The 16091-nt window shown below is 35.1% G+C and overlaps 1 protein-coding gene and 1 long non-coding RNA gene across 2 annotated transcripts; one reads left to right on the plus strand and one right to left on the minus strand.

The window, feature by feature from the left end:
• Positions 1-4251: 4251 nt before the first annotated feature.
• LOC143869878 (receptor kinase-like protein Xa21) lies at positions 4252-5150 on the plus strand. The gene is made up of 2 exons (XM_077376436.1): positions 4252-4561; positions 4648-5150. The coding sequence occupies exons 1-2, from the start codon at positions 4252-4254 to the stop codon at positions 5148-5150; spliced, it is 813 nt and encodes a 270-aa protein (XP_077232551.1).
• Positions 5151-9940: 4790 nt separating this feature from the next.
• Positions 9941-14797, minus strand: LOC143862961 (uncharacterized). The gene is made up of 5 exons (XR_013240592.1): positions 14650-14797; positions 14373-14462; positions 13479-13522; positions 11914-12041; positions 9941-10259 (listed from the first exon to the last, which is right to left on the minus strand). It is a non-coding gene; the product is annotated as an uncharacterized LOC143862961 (long non-coding RNA).
• Between the last annotated feature and the right edge of the window lie 1294 nt (positions 14798-16091).

The raw sequence follows: 16091 nt of genomic DNA on the forward strand, positions 1-16091 counted from the left end.
AAACACCACAAAAAGATAAAAAGAAGATTAGTTTTATCACACTTATATAATGATGATATAATGAATAAGACTAGCTGATTTATAAAATCTATGAGAGGGTAATAAAACTAAGCTCAAATCTTGAAGTATTTAAATATTCCCTCTATTAAGATGAAAACTAGTTGTGTCTATAGGAAATTTAAAAGGACTAGTTGAATTTACCTTATGATAGAGTTGCTAATCCTATGATAGGTGATTTGAATTATTATATTAGCTATCCTTGGTGTGTTTGTTTATTGATTGTATTATATAGCACTCTATATGTACTTATCACCCCTTGATTGGTATTAGATGCTTGGTAAAGATGTTAAAACTTAAAGTTAAAAGACATGCAATCAGTGCTTATGCTTTCTTCTGAAGGAACATTACTATCACCTTAATGAAAACATCTAACTATTGGCTATATGCCAACATCTGAACCATAGTCAGTCTTATGTGCTTTAACTTAATGTATATGTATATACTTATATATATATAAGTTATCCCATGACTTGATTTGATATTATGATCCTTAGCAATCATGCATTTGTAGCCCAAGTGTTGTTCTTCAACTATTCACTTGAAAATCCGTGGAGACTATGTTTGGACAGCCCTTTGGATTCATATACTGTATGAATCACTCTCAAAGGGGGAGCTTCAAAGTCATATCTATCACATCTACGACTTATCATATGATTCCATATGTGCATCCTCTCACATATGATAAGTACCCTCATTTGGACCCTTGTTGCTCCATATGTGTTTTGTTCGGGCTTGTCTTGTGTTCGTAATTTGAGATCATCTATCACTTTTTTAAGAGCAAAAGCCCATAGCCTTCGCCTTACTGTCATATCCTCTTTGGCTTCAGACTTATCTTTGATGAGCTCATATGTTATCTCTGCCAATGAAAAGTATTCTGTTCTAGAGTTTTATTTTTAAAAATTCTCTAGAAATCTCCTTGATAGGACCCTACCTTAGTTGATTATTTCATTTCCTATGAACTAACTCTCTTATCATGTGTTTTTAAAGCTATTTGGACAAATTTTCATGATAAGATTCATTGGGTGAGCACTCATTGTCATATCTTTAGTCCATTCTGCTCTTTCATGCCTTATCTTCCTTGTTTTATATAAGGCCAATGATAAATACTTAGGGGGAGAGCTAAATAGTCTTGTCCTTATGTTTATATGGATCATTGTAAGATATTTACACTATCCATCCCAACATTTTCCCACTATTCATGCTCAAAATTTCAAATCTTAAAAAAAAATTGCTTATCATTAACTATGCTTGTCTTTGCTTGCTTAATTTATTATGATAAGTATTAGTAGTAGAGTTTGAAATGTTATATCATCACTCGTTTTATGGGACATAAAGTTATTTCAGTGAGACTCTTCTCTTGTGCCGAATCTACACTAAACTAAACATGAGAGTACCTTACGAATGCCAATCTATATCTCTATGTTTTGTTTGTTCCTATCATGTGTACTCAAGTTGATTACCCTATATTCATGATAGTTTAATGATAGAACCTTCGATGTCATATCTTCTCAATCTTTTTACTTGTTATACCATGCCATGATTGATCTATGTTCACGAGTAATAAAATTTAGGGGGAAGCTTAACTATCAAATATTGTATGATCATAGGCTTCATAGGATTGTATTTAGAATGTTCATACTATTAAACACCCTTTGATTGTGCTTAAACTGGATATCATTCTCTACATACTCAAAAACATTGGAGGCTTATCATGCTATACTTTAAAATTGCATTATCTCTCTCATGATAATTATACAGTGAGATTTAACTTGCCATATATATGATGATTAAATAGCTCATAGGGTTACTTAACATTTGATATATTCATCTATATCCTAAAACTATGCTGAAATGTATACATATTTGTTTTCTCAACATAGGATTGCTTTATCTTTGTTCATCCAATTTCTTATGTTCTTATACTCTTATCATGCATATTTTAACTTAATCATCATATATCCATGATAAGTAGATAGGGGGAGTGCATATTGAATATCTCTTATGTCATAAATTGTGCTTAAACTGACTAGTCTGCCCCTTTTGTTATTGCCAAAAGGGAAAGAATTTGTGCAATTGATTAGATGTCCATAATCGATATGCATTTTATAGTATATTTTGTTAAATCTAACTTGTGCATATGTTGAGGGTGAGTAGTAATGTTTATCATGTATATCTAATCCTCTTAAGAGGTTCCTCCCACCTATCTAATCAATTTGGTTTGTCATCATAAAAAAAGGTGGAGATTGTAAGCCCAAGGGTTCCCATGGGTTCAACTAATCACCATGTTTTGATGATCAACAAACCTAAATTGATTAGCCCTTTATTGACTGATGAGTTGCCTTGAGTGTTGTGCTATAGACATGTATTTCACAGGCTGACATATGCTAGCACACTACCATACATGGCCTATGCTTGAAGATGACCAAACATAAGTTCAAGGAGCAGGGGCATACTTGGATCAATCATGCCTTGGAGGAAAAACCAAGGAGAAGCTCAACATCAAGCATCTCAAGCATTCGAACAAGCAAAGGAAGATCATTGAAGGCCAAAGCTTAATGATCAACATGCAAAGGAGCTTAAACACATTGGTGGCATCATCCTTGGAAGATGTCAAAGCAAGGAGCTCAAGTGAAGATCCCACAAGCAAGGCAAGAATCACATTGAAGATCAAATGAAGATTGGCTCAAGAGTTCATTCAAGAGAGTGTTCAAAATGGTAAAATGTATTCCTCTCTCTCTCTTGGACTTTCTCTTGATCAAGGCACATCTTAAAACCCCCCAAAAATATTTTTCAAAGAGACTCACAACCTTAAAAAAGACTTAAATGGATAAGTGAATGACCATGGTGGTGTACCCACATGTTGGGACACATATGGCATTCCATTACTTAGTATAAAAACCAGTTCCAAGGGGCAAACTTGGATCAGCAGCTAAATTCTATCATAATTGGTCCAAAATATTTTCAAATATTTTTTAAATATTTTTAACAAAAAGATCTCATCATTTCCATTCAAATCGAATATAAGAACATCGAAATTCAATAAGAAATGAAGGAGATATGAATTTTACAAGTTGGAGCCTGAAATCTGGAATCCAGCTACGGAGCTCTGTAGGTTTCCAAGGAGCTTCGTGCACGAAACTCCGTGGAACCCCACGGAGCTCTGTGAAGTGTGCTAGAATATAAAAATATAGCTGTTATGGCTATAACTACTAGTTTCTTTTTAACCCAGAAATGACCAAAATGCCCCCAAACGGTCATATTGAGATGGATACCAATATATACACATCAAATGGACTTCAAAATTAAGGATTATGATGTTCCAACTCTAAGGAACCCTAAATCAAACTTTTTTTTATCAATTTTGGGTCAAATCTCTCTCCAATTCTCTTTGTGCCTTGATCTTGAGCAAAACCTTTTGAGATTGGATTAGGCTTTATTTATAATCATTTTTGAGAGAATCTTGTGAGCTTTACATTGTATCAAGCCTACAAAAAGGCCAAGTGTTCTACTACATCTTCATCTTGTTAATTGTATTTTGGCGAAAGGGACGCCGTAATTAAGTTCCTTGGAGCGTTGTACTCGGATTGTATTTGGTGAAAGGAACGACGTAATTAAGTTCCTTGGAAGAAGATTTTTAGTGGATACCTCAAGAGATCAACTTGGGAAGAGTGGAGTAGGTTTTGGGTTTATGACTTAACCACTATAAAAATCTTGTGTCAAGCTTTATTGTCTCTTCTCTTCCTTTCTTGTGGTAAGTGCTTCAACTCTTAACTCTAAAACTAATTCTTATTTTTAATCAAATTAAAACTAGAGCAAGATACTTTTTCGAAGTCCTTAAAATTTTAAAAGACACCCAATTCACCCCCCCTCTTGGGTTGCTTAGTGGAATTTCAGGATCGATGTTTAAATGTTTCTTATGCAGAGCTTCTTAGAGCAACTAATGGGTTTTCTTTAGAAAATTTTATTGGTGCTGGAAGTTATGGTTCTGTTTATAAAGGATTTTTAGATCACAATGAAAGGATTGTTGCAGTGAAAGTACTCAACCTACAACAACACGGGGCTACTAAGAGCTTCAACGCTGAATGTGAAGCCTTAAGAAATATTCGGCATCAGAATCTCATTAAGATCTTAACTTCTTGCTCAAGTATTGATTACCAAGGAAGTGATTTTAAAGCTTTGGTTTTTTAGTACATGCCTAATGGGAGTTTAGAGAAGTTGTTGCATCGAAATAGAGATGGACAACATCCATTGTTGAACTTGACCCTTATTCAAAGGCTGAATATAGCCATTAATGTGGCCTCTGCATTGGATTATCTTCATCACCATGGGCAAATACCACTTGTTCATTGTGATTTAAAACCGAGCAATGTTCTCCTTAATGATGACATGAATGCCCATGTGGGTGATTTTGGGTTAGCAAGATTTATTTTTGAAGATAATTGCTCTAACAATCAAAGTAACTCGCTGTTGATAAAGGTATCTATAAGATATGTTGCTCAAGGTAAATGACTTTATCAATATTTATTATTCTTTATTACTATCTTATAAGATTTCTGAAATTTTCATTAGCTTGATTACATGATGAAGCTTTAATTGGCAACTTCTCATATTTTATTTCTAACAACATTGAAGCTTTGATTTTTGCATTCATGTTTAAATGGAAAGAGTATGGTATGGGTGGAAAGGCATCTACACATGGAGATGTGTATAATTATGGAATCTTGTTGCTGGAGATGTTCACGTTAAAAAGTCCTACCGATAATAGGTTTACGGATGGCCTAAGTCTCTACCAATTCGCTAAGATGGCTCTACCAAATCGAGTGATGGAGATTAAAGATCCACAATTGTTGTCAGAAGAAGTCCAAGTTTTCAACAATAGCAACAACAACAAAAAACACAGCAATATGAGAAATAGAATTCATGAGTGTGTAGTCTCAATGTTTAGAATCAATGTCTCTTGTTGTGCAGAATCGCCAAGAGATCGAATGGAGATGGGTAATGTCGTCATTGTTGGAAAGTTGCATTATTTCTCATCCGGGAAAGTTACTTTGGTGGGAAGGCAAAGGCAATTTGAAAAGTGTCTTTTTTAGGTTTTTTAGAAAACCTATGTATAAAAAGTAAAGAGGGTGATTTCTCTTTGTGTGGCAAAACAAGAGAGGGAAAGAGAAAAAGAGAAAAAGAGAGAAGAGAGAGACAGAAATAGAGGGAGAGGGAGAAGGGAGGAGAAAATTGGTTCTTCTTTGAGCTTTTTCTAGAGTTCCTCTTGGAGTTTCTTCTAGGGTTTTTCTCTTAGGATTTTCTCTTGTGGGTTTCTCTTGGGTTACTCTTGTACAGTCTTGGTTTAAGAAGCAAGGAAAGGGTTGTATGTTTTGGGTTTGGGTTTGATCCATTGTAATCCTTGTATATTGTTTTTCTCATAGTGGAAGATCGTGTTTCTCGCCCGTGGAGTAGGCTTGGCCGAACCACGTAAATCTTGGTGTTCATCTTGTGGCTTTCTTGCGTTTATTTTACTTTCCGTTTAATTTGTACACGATTTGATCGGATTTGCTCGGCAAATTTTCTCAACAAGTGGTGTCAGAGCTATGGTTGGAGCTATCGTCGAGGCTAAGTGGAGTGATCATGGGTGTTGTGGTTGGATCGCTGTTAGAGCGATTGTTTTTGGAGTGGAAAGATTGTCCAAGAAGATTCTTATTCGAGGTGGAGCGCTACACCGAGAAGTGCTAAGTAATCTGAGAGGGCAGTAAAATCAAGTTTTACTCAGTTTAAGATCGACAGATTTGACGGAAAGGGTAGTTTCACCCTATGGCAAATGAGGGTGAAGAACATCCTAGTTCAACAGGGCTTGGCTAAGGCGTTGGAAGAAAAGGATGGGAAGCCAGAGAAGTTATAGAGAATGTTTTATGATAATTCTGTTGCGGCTTTACTTATCGTTTTTTAACAGATAGAACTTTTTTTAACAGATAGTTCTCATCGTTTTCATTCTAATGGGTCCAAAATATTTTCAAATATTTTTAAAAATATTTTTAACAGATAGATCTCATCGTTTTCATTCTAATCGAGTATAAGAGCGTCAAAATCCGACAAGAAACGAGTGAGATATGAATTTTACAAAATGGGGAGAAAAACCAGTTTTTCGCAGCCGCAGTCGACCTCCACAGTCCGATCGACATGCCCACTAAAAATTTCATTTTTTAAAATTCCAGCATCCCTCCCGTGGGCGACCGCCCAACCGTGGTCGACCGGCACTGTGCGAGAAAGTAGTCATTGGAGCATAACGGCTGGTTAATTTTTTATCCATTTTTGTTCTTTTCTTGCCCAAACGGTCATGAATCATTGTGGGATATAAATATTTTTTTATCATGGATTCAAAGACTTTTGGAAAGATTGAAAATCTTCTTTGAGCCAAAACTTTCAAATCCACTAATTTCTTCAAAGAGCTTTGAACTTGCATATTTCATTTTGAAGAAGATCTCCATAGGGCTTCTACATTGTAATCTTTTGGAGAGATTGTGAGCTTTCATCATTGTAAAATACGCCTATCAAGAGGCTTTGAGCGTTCTTCATTCTTCTTCTTCATTGTAATCAAGGGTCTACGATTCCGACCATTAACAAAGGTGAATCCGGAATTGCAAAGAGGAGTTATTCCCTTGGAGGTGGTTTGCAAAGAGGGTTTATCTCCTAGGAGGCGGTTTGCAAAGAGGGTTTATTCCCTCGAAGGCGGAGAAGGTCTTGTACGGCCTAGGAATTTGGCTATAGTGAAATTCCACCTTAGTGAAGTGCCCAAAGAGACAAACGTGGAAGAGTGGAGTAGGTCTAGTTAAAGACCGAACCACTATAAAATCATATGTGCTTCATGTGTGGTAATTTCTCTATCCCTTCTATCTCTTCTGTAGGAATGCCTCTTCATCTCTAGTTAGATGATAATCATCTTTGCTATATTATATTAACTAACTAGGAAATCATGTTGTGTAATCTAGTAACTAAAACCTTAAAGTGCTTCAATATCTCAAATCCACACAACTCAACTACAACTTGATTAGCACAATATTAGATCAAGGGTGAATCCTAAAAGGGCTTTAAAAAGAGCAAAATTTTTAAAAGGAAACCAATTCACTCCCCTCTTGGTTTCCCACTTGGGATTTCGCTACCATCATTAACTTGTAAACTCATAAAGAGAGAGAGAGAGAATTCAAGTTTTGAGAGGTTTCCCATAGACCGGTTGGTGGGAAAGTAAGAGAAGCATCAAGGGGAGTTTATAGGTCATCCCAGTGCTCGGAAAAGCTTCGAGGAACACCGGTTTTCATTCCTCATATATATATATATATATATATATATATATATATATATATATATATATATATATATATATATATATATATGAGAATAGAGTTCCTAAGGTGTCACCTCATATAGCTTATATGAGGTGGCACTTGAAAATATAAGGGGCCCACTTTGTTTGGATGATCCAAAGCAGTCATTTGATAGGCCCTCACATAGATAGGGTGTGCCCGAAAAATCAACTTCATAGGATCATCCTAACCCTTCCATTTGTGGAGGTTGAAATGGATGGGTATAAACCTCCATAAATCTGCCCATTTTTAACCTCCATAAATGGAAGGGTTAGGATGATCCTATGGACCTGATTTTTTGTAGGCACCATATCCATCTAAGGGCCTTTCAAATGAGTGGTTTGGATCGCCCCAAAAATGTGGGCCCCTTATGTTTTGTGAGCGACACCTCATATAAGCTATATGAGGTGACACCTTAGCAACTCTATTCTCTCTCTCTCTCTCTCTCTCTATATATATATATATATATATATGTGTGTGTGTGTGTGTGTGTGTGTGTGTGTGTGTGTATCTACTATAATAAGCTGGGATGAAAAGAGGAGAGTTTTTTCGATTTTTTTGAAAATCACGTGAGAATTACACGTCACATTTTTTGACTTTTTTGAACAAATGCCCCCATTCAACTCATATAATTTCGATCCTACCCCCCCCCCCCCCCTCCTTTATGCTTTTAACAAAGGCACCCATTGAATCATATAATTTCAATCCTACCCCCCCTTTATGCTTTTAACAAAGGCACCCATTAAAGCCGTATAATTTCGATCTTACCCGCCTCCTTTATGGTTGTTTAATTAAAAAACTATAGGGTGATCTTGACCATCCGATTTAAGATAAGAGAAATTATGGAAACATCTATAGATTGGAGGGCTAGGATCGGCCTATGGAAATGATTTTTGGGGCACAACCTATTTATGTTGTGTTCCATCACATGGACGGTTTGGATCAACCTATGACGTGGTCCGTACCTTTTTTAATAAGAAATCTATAGGGTGATCTTAACCATCCGATTTAAGAGGAATTATGGAAACATCTATAGATTGGAGGGCTAGGATCAGCCTATGGAAATGATTTTTGGGGCACAACCTATTTATGTTGTGTTCCATCACATGGACGGTTTGGATCAACCTATGACGTGGTCCGTTTCCTACCCGCTCCCTCCTTTATGCTTTTAACAAAGGCACCCATTAAAGCTGTATAATTTCGATCTTACCCCCCTCCTTTATGGTTTTTTAATTAAAAAACTATAGGGTGATCGTGACTATCCGATTTAAGATAAGAGGAATTATGGAAACATCTATAGATTGGAGGGCTAGGATCGGCCTATGGAAATGATTTTTGGGGCACAACCTATGTATGTTGTGTTCCATCACATGGACGGCTTGGATCAACCTATGACGTGGTCCGTACCGTTCTTTGTCGGCCCGTGCATTGCACGGGTTTTTTACTAGTATATATATATAGCAGAAGAGAAAAGAAGAGAATTTTTTGAAAATTTTGAAAATTCTATGAGTATTACACATCACTTTTTTTGACTTTTTTTAAACAAATGCACCCATTCAACCCACATATTTTCAATCCTACCCCTCCTTTATGCTTTTTAACAAAGGCACCCATTAAAGCCACATAATTTCAATCTTACCCCCCTCCTTTATGGTTTTTTTAATAAAAAATCTATAGGGTGATCTTAACCATCCGATTTAAGAGGAACAACATATTATGGAAACCTCTATAGATTGGAAGGCTAGGATCAGCCTATGAAAATGATTTTTGGGCACAACCTATTGATGTTGTGTTCCATCACATGGACGGTTTGGATCAACTTATGATGTGGTCCGTACAGTTCTTTGTTTGCCCGTGCATAGCATGGGGTTTTTTTACTAGTGAAGAACCTAGTATATATATATATATATATAGAGGGCTAGGATATATACATTAGCAAAAAATCCCATGCGATGCACAGGCCGACAAAGAATTGTACGGACCACGTCATAGGTTAATCCAAACCGTCCATGTGATGGAACACAACATCAATAGGTTGTGCCCCAAAAATCATTTCCATAGGCTGATCCTAGCCCTCCAATCTATAGAGGTTTCCATAATATATTGTTCCTCTTAAATCGGATGGTTAAGATCATCCTATAGATTTTTTATTAAAAAATCATAAAGGAGGAGGGTAAGATTGAAATTAGGTGGCTTTAATGGGTGCCTTTGTTAAAAAGCATAAAGGAGAGGGTAGGATTGAAAATATGTGAGTTGAAGGGGTACATTTGTTAAAAAAGTCAAAAAAAGTGATGTGTAATTCTATTAGAATTTTGAAATAATTAAAAAAATCACTCATTTTCTCTTCTGCTATATATATATACTAATAAATACCCGCCGTGCGATGCACGTCAAAACAATGAACACTAAATGATTCATCAGAAAACATGGAGATAAAGAACATGGAAAGAAAAAAACCAAAGCTTGAAGCTAACACAAAATAAAGATCCAATTTTTATTAAAATGGAGAGAGAGAGAGAGAGAGAGAGAGAGAGAGAGAGAGAGAGAGAGAGAGGTAACATGGAGGAAATGGGGAATTTAATAGTTAAAAGGGGCTCGAAGTGATAACGGTAACATGTTAAGGATTTAATACTGAGCAGTGAGTACCCATATAACATGTAATAAAGAAGGAAACTATTCTTGGCAGTAGTAAGATGGTAGGGACATTTCACTCAACTTCCCAAACCTTTCGTCCTAAGAGTGGCACACCTCTAAAGTGTAACGAGAGGATAGTAGAGAAAAAGCAATGAACCTAATTTAAGAAGCAAACTGTTGGCTCACATTACATCTCAAAGTATCCCTTGTGTGTTTCTGCAATCAGAAAGAAAATCAGCTTTAATTTCTAAAAGTAGGATAAGAACCATAGTTAATGAGAAGAGAAGAATTGTGTAGAAAATGTCATAGATTTAAGTATAAATGTAACACCGAATAGACGAATGGAAGTAATCTTAGTATGCTGATTGGAATTCATGAAAGAAAAAAAAATATAGCACTCTGAACCAATGCAATGAAAGACTTTCGAACGGCACCACGTCATGGGATTTTTTGGTCCTGGGGCGTGGTTCGTGAAAATTTGAACAAAATTATCAGTCTAAAATCTGTTTGAGACGAAATCCAGTTATTGCAAAATATTAAAATGGTGATAATCTTTAATGAATACTAAAGCAATAAGATTCCAACTGCAATAACTATGATGTGAAAAGAAACAAAAACAAAAGCAACAAATCATTGCCACTATGTAATTCCAGCTCCAAAACAGGAAATAAATCTCCAAAATGGGAATAACCATAAAATGGTAACCTTTGCAAAGGCGAACAGAAAAGAATGAAATTATAGCCACCAAGATCCCATTTACAAAGGCACTACTGATCTACTATAATTTGGTTGTTAATATATTATCATTCAGAATTTTTTTTTGAGAAAGTGGGTAGGAGAACAACAATAACAAACTTTTTTAAAGCCAGAAAGAAACATAAACATGGAAAGCTAAATAAGCATGTGGGTTATAAGGGAATGGGCACCCTCCCTTTAATAGCTAGCTTTTAGGGGCGAGTTCTACCTTGTTAAATTCCCCACACATATAAACAAGTGTATGGTAATTTATTATGGAGGATAAATAACTACAAATTGGCAAGAGGTCGCATTCAAAAATAACAAATGCACATGTACAGAAGCTACTTGCCATTGTATTTAGATCAAGCATGAGAACATAACTGAAGTGCACTACAACAGTCCTAAAATAATAGGTAGAGAAGAATTTCTAAGATAGGAAAATGAGTAAAATATAACTTTATATTCATAAAAATATGTGAACGAATCTAGCATATCTGAACTCTGTACATATGTTTTGGACAAACTCGATTTGAATGTGAATTTTGTGCAAGTTTATACATGTTTTGTAGTTAGTGTTGAAGTATAAATGATTAAATAACACTGACTGTACTTCTAATTTGTAGGTAGGGTGGGAAGTTAACAGGCACATGCAGTTCTATAGACAATGAAATTGTAGATTCCTTTCGTAATCGTAACAGTATGGTGGCAGCCAAAAAATTGAAAAAAATAAGTAATAGGAAAAGGAAAAGGAAAAAAGAAACCAACCTCATTGAACATACCTAGTGATCAAAACAAAATAAGATTTTGGTGGTGATCATATACAGGAAGGCCAAGCATAATAGGCAAACACAATGTCAGCTTACTCTAACCATTAAAAAAAATGTCAAGTTACTCTATGAAGAAGATATTCTTAGACAGGATTGCATAAAATCCAAAGGAAACACTATAGTTCAAAAAATGCATCCACTACAATAAATTTATGAATTGATCTACATTATCCAACCTTATAAATTGCATTCCTTGTACTAAATAGAATTCACTAATAAGATTCAAAATGAAAAATATCTAAACAGAAAAATTAATCAGATTGATTACTCATTTGGGGATTTAGTAAATATAACAGAATATATACCATCCAGGAGTTGGACTGAAAATCAATGCTCAAAAGCCAAAACAAATAGGGCCATTATCGCATAGGTTTGATGACTCCATCCATAATATCTTCATATTTTGTGCTCGTCAAGCATATGCTTTTTTTACCTAAAAAAAAGGAGAACGTGGGTTAGAGTACCTAAGTGAAGCTCCTTTTGACATTATCAGAAAATGATACCAACACTCCCCTGTTTCGATAATGGCACCTAGACATTATTAAACAATTTTCTTGTTGAAATAAGGAACTGATGATTAATTTAAAAAAAATGAAGATCAATTTCAAAAAAAAAGAAAAAAAAAGGAAATGATGATATCAATGACATTTACATACTGCATAAATCATGTTGTTTCCATTACTACGAATGTTTTATTGCCTAATCATTTAATTTTTAATTGGAGAATAAGGTTCCTAAAGGGAACCATTGGAAATTTTGGTATTGGTTGAGGATATTGACATTGCAAAAAATAATAATAAAAAAGAAATGGATAAGATCTTGGGATTAAGCTGGATAACAGAGTATAATATATCTACTAAAAAGGGCACCTCAAATCTCTGGACAAATCATTCATAAGATTAAGGGATGCTATAACCAAAGGAAAAGAAATTGAGATGCTAATTCTCTATCATCTGTGGCTTATATATGATGGGGTACTTTGTTGCCTAACGTAATATGGATTCAGTCAGGCTTACAAATGATGGTCATCTGATAGGGAAACTTCGAAAAAGGAATGTGAAAAACTTATAGATGATGGATTCAGTTAGGCTTATATATGATGGTCATCTGAAACATATGTTGAGAATTCAATGGTGTTTAACCAAGGGACTTCTAAGTACTAAAATTTAATATGTGAGTTTCACCAAAAACTTCCCAAACAGAACCAAAATCAGAGCTGTAACAAAGAAAGCATAAATAATAACTCCCACAGAAGAATGAATAGAAGAGACTACTTCCACAGTAACGATGAACCTAATGCTCAGTATCATGAACATCTTAATGTTTGTGAACAAACAATATCAATAGCGAAATCTGTATATGGAAATATGATAGATACTACCTCCACTGTAACAAAGCACCTGAATAAGAGAAAGTGGAAAAAACCCTAATCGTGTAATTGAATCTAGTTCCAGCAATAACGAATGAACCCCACCTTCTCAAAAAGCTTATAGCATATACATTGTGAAAAGAATAAAAAGACCCCAAAAAAATTCCCTCGGAAATGCAAAAACGTAGGCAAAAGAATACAAAAAAGATGAGATAAAATTACAAACTTACTTCATGTCCAGCAACCCTAAATAGAGGAATAATTATATATTTTCTGGGAATTTTAAAAGATCTAAAATTCTTCAGTTTGGAGAGACGAATTCCGTTGATCAACAATTTCTACTGCGGAAATAAAGGGGAAAGAACCAATAAAGAAAGAAAAAACTACATCAAAGAAGAAAAAGTATCAACATAAATTTGAAGAAAAAATCATGATATGTTCCTTTTAAATAAAGACCTAAAAGTATCAGTTTGAAGAAAAAATTAAGAGCATAATCATTACTTGTTTTCCCCTCTTGTGGATACGAAATGACCTAAATTTCGCACCTGCAGAATAAAAACCCATATAAGCATCGCTACAAAGTGAACAGAGAAACGCCAAAGAATTGCAGAACTCCCATATGGATAAATACAAATATATTAAAAAACAAAATAAGAAGAGCAAGAATGAAAATGAGAGTGGTTTATGAGGGGCAGAGAGAAGAAATTAGGAATATATGGAGTTACATAATAGAAATGTCAATCATTAAAAAAAAAGAGTGAGTAAGAATCGAAAAGATCCAAATACACATATCTGTTAAATTAATAGACCCAAATTAATATTTTTTAAATGAGAGAAAAACAAAGCAAGGAACACTGAAGACATTTTTCATTTCCTTATATAATATAATAGTTAATTTAGTTCTTATTGTATCTAATTTTTTTTTCTACAATACAGTAATGAAATAATGAATCATATGTTTATGGCTGATTTAGATTATCAGTTGTAAGAGTGATGAGCAACATCTCAGAGAAACATAGAAGGTCATGTGATGAGACTTCCAAGCTACTCATTCACAATTGCAGCCCAATTAAATTAGTTCTCCAGCAATCCCTAACATAGGCTAAATTTAACCAAACAAATAAAATAAATAATTTGTAAATTAATTTCTAGAAAGGTAAAAGTAGTAGAAGAAGAACAAAATCCGTAGATATTTGGTTGAGAGAAAAGGCTGGATACATTCCTCTCCGTTTTTAGATGCCACACATCTATCACAATGCAACCAATAAAGAATGTTTAAGACAGAATCAATCTCTTGTTCTTCTCAGATTGAAAAAAGGAATAACATCCGTATCCCTCAATTTATTTTATTTCTCTTATTTTGATGTGTAAAAGAAATCCACACAAAAGCCTAACCTGAAATTGGAAAACCATCTCGAAAAAAAAATCCACAAAAGCCAAGTCGTCTTCCTCCTGTGGTCCTCTCTCTCGTCTTTTTCACTCCACCTTCAATAAAAAATGAGGGAGTAAATATTATTTCAAAAACCCAAAACCCTATATACAAAACCCAAACTAAATACGCTGATTAAATGCAAAACCCAAATACCAAAATAAATTATTAAATGAAATGGTAAGCTGTAGACAGAGAGAAACAAAGGGATAGAGGGAGATCGAGAAGAAGAAAGGAACTGACTGGCTCTTCTTGATTGAGGGGAAAAAATTAATAATTAAAAAAAAGTCTTCTATGGCTGATGTTCTTGCTAGTTGAACTGAAGAGAGAAGACAGAGAGAGAGAGAGAGAGAGAGAGAGAGAGAGAGAGAGAGAGAGAGAGGAAAATATCTCTTCCGTATAGAGAGATATGCAGATGGGGATAACGATGGATGAAAAAGGGAAAATCTCTTCTGCATAGAGAGACGTGGAGATGGGGATAAGGATGGATTAAAAACAGTCAAGGCAAATCCACATCCACATAGTTTTCAAACTTGAAAATTTAAGGGCATAGGAGGTATTTTCACTCAGATGTGTTGGAATTTTAGGGCATAAGAGGTATTTATGTGTTTGGGGGTGATGTGTAATTCTGATATAATTTTCAAAAAAATCAAAAAATTCACTTCTTTTCCTCCCAGCTTATAGTAGTGTATATATATATATATATATATATATACATATCTTCTATTATAAAGAGGAAGGGGGGTTTTATTGTTCACGACTCCCATGTATCTTAAATCGACCCCCATGTGTTTGTCTCTCTTCTCTCTCGCTAGTCCAGAAGAGAGAGAAAGACACATAGAGAGTCGATTTAAGATATTTGGGAGTCGATTTATCACTGTCCTTTATAAATTCCAAAAAAAATCCGGGATAAAATCAGAAAAGTGCAGAGAAAATATGTAAAAGTGATGAAAACAAATAAAAGTGATGAAAACAATCAGAGAAAGGAGTCAAATCCGAAAGTCTAAAAATTCGCGTCAATAGCTCGTGAGACGGAGATAATCGCACCACGAAAAACCCATCCCACCCTAAAAAATATCGCCGCATCATGGTTGGATTTTCAACAAGAAATCTCGCGAAATTCTCATGAGATTTTTGGCCATACCCTTTTGTCGTGATACTCGGTCCCCACCTCATCTGTTTCCTGATTTCTCGCCATTCCGTGTACAACCGAAGCTTCAGGAAACCCCGTTCTGTATTCCTTCAACAAAGCCGAGGCATTTCCCACCATTGCACAAACTCAGCCTTCTCTTTGGGTTATGCACATTTTGATTCTGCATTTGAGATGGGTTTGTGGAGGAAAGCGATTCTCTAGGCTGTCTAGGGGAGAGTTGCAAATTTTTCATTTCCTACTGGCTGGTTTGTGGAGGAAAGCGATTACCAAGATAACCCCAATTTCTTATCCGTTGAGATCTCTCTTTCTTTTTTTCATATGACAATTCATATATGCTCCTTTTTCTGTTTTTCATATAACAATTCATATTTGCTCCTTTTGTTCATGACAATTCATATTTGCAGTTGTTTGTTCATCCTTTGGAAGTACATCCCGTCTTTCTATGCTTCTGTGAATTTCATTCCATTCGTCTTGGGACCAAAGAAAAAATCTCGTTTCTTGCATTTTTTAGGCCGACCTCTTCTCCTCAGAT

Source organism: Tasmannia lanceolata, unplaced genomic scaffold, assembly GCF_043159265.1.
Source record: "Tasmannia lanceolata isolate RefF3 unplaced genomic scaffold, GAP_Taslan_0.1 ptg000003l, whole genome shotgun sequence".
Taxonomy (NCBI): domain Eukaryota; kingdom Viridiplantae; phylum Streptophyta; class Magnoliopsida; order Canellales; family Winteraceae; genus Tasmannia; species Tasmannia lanceolata.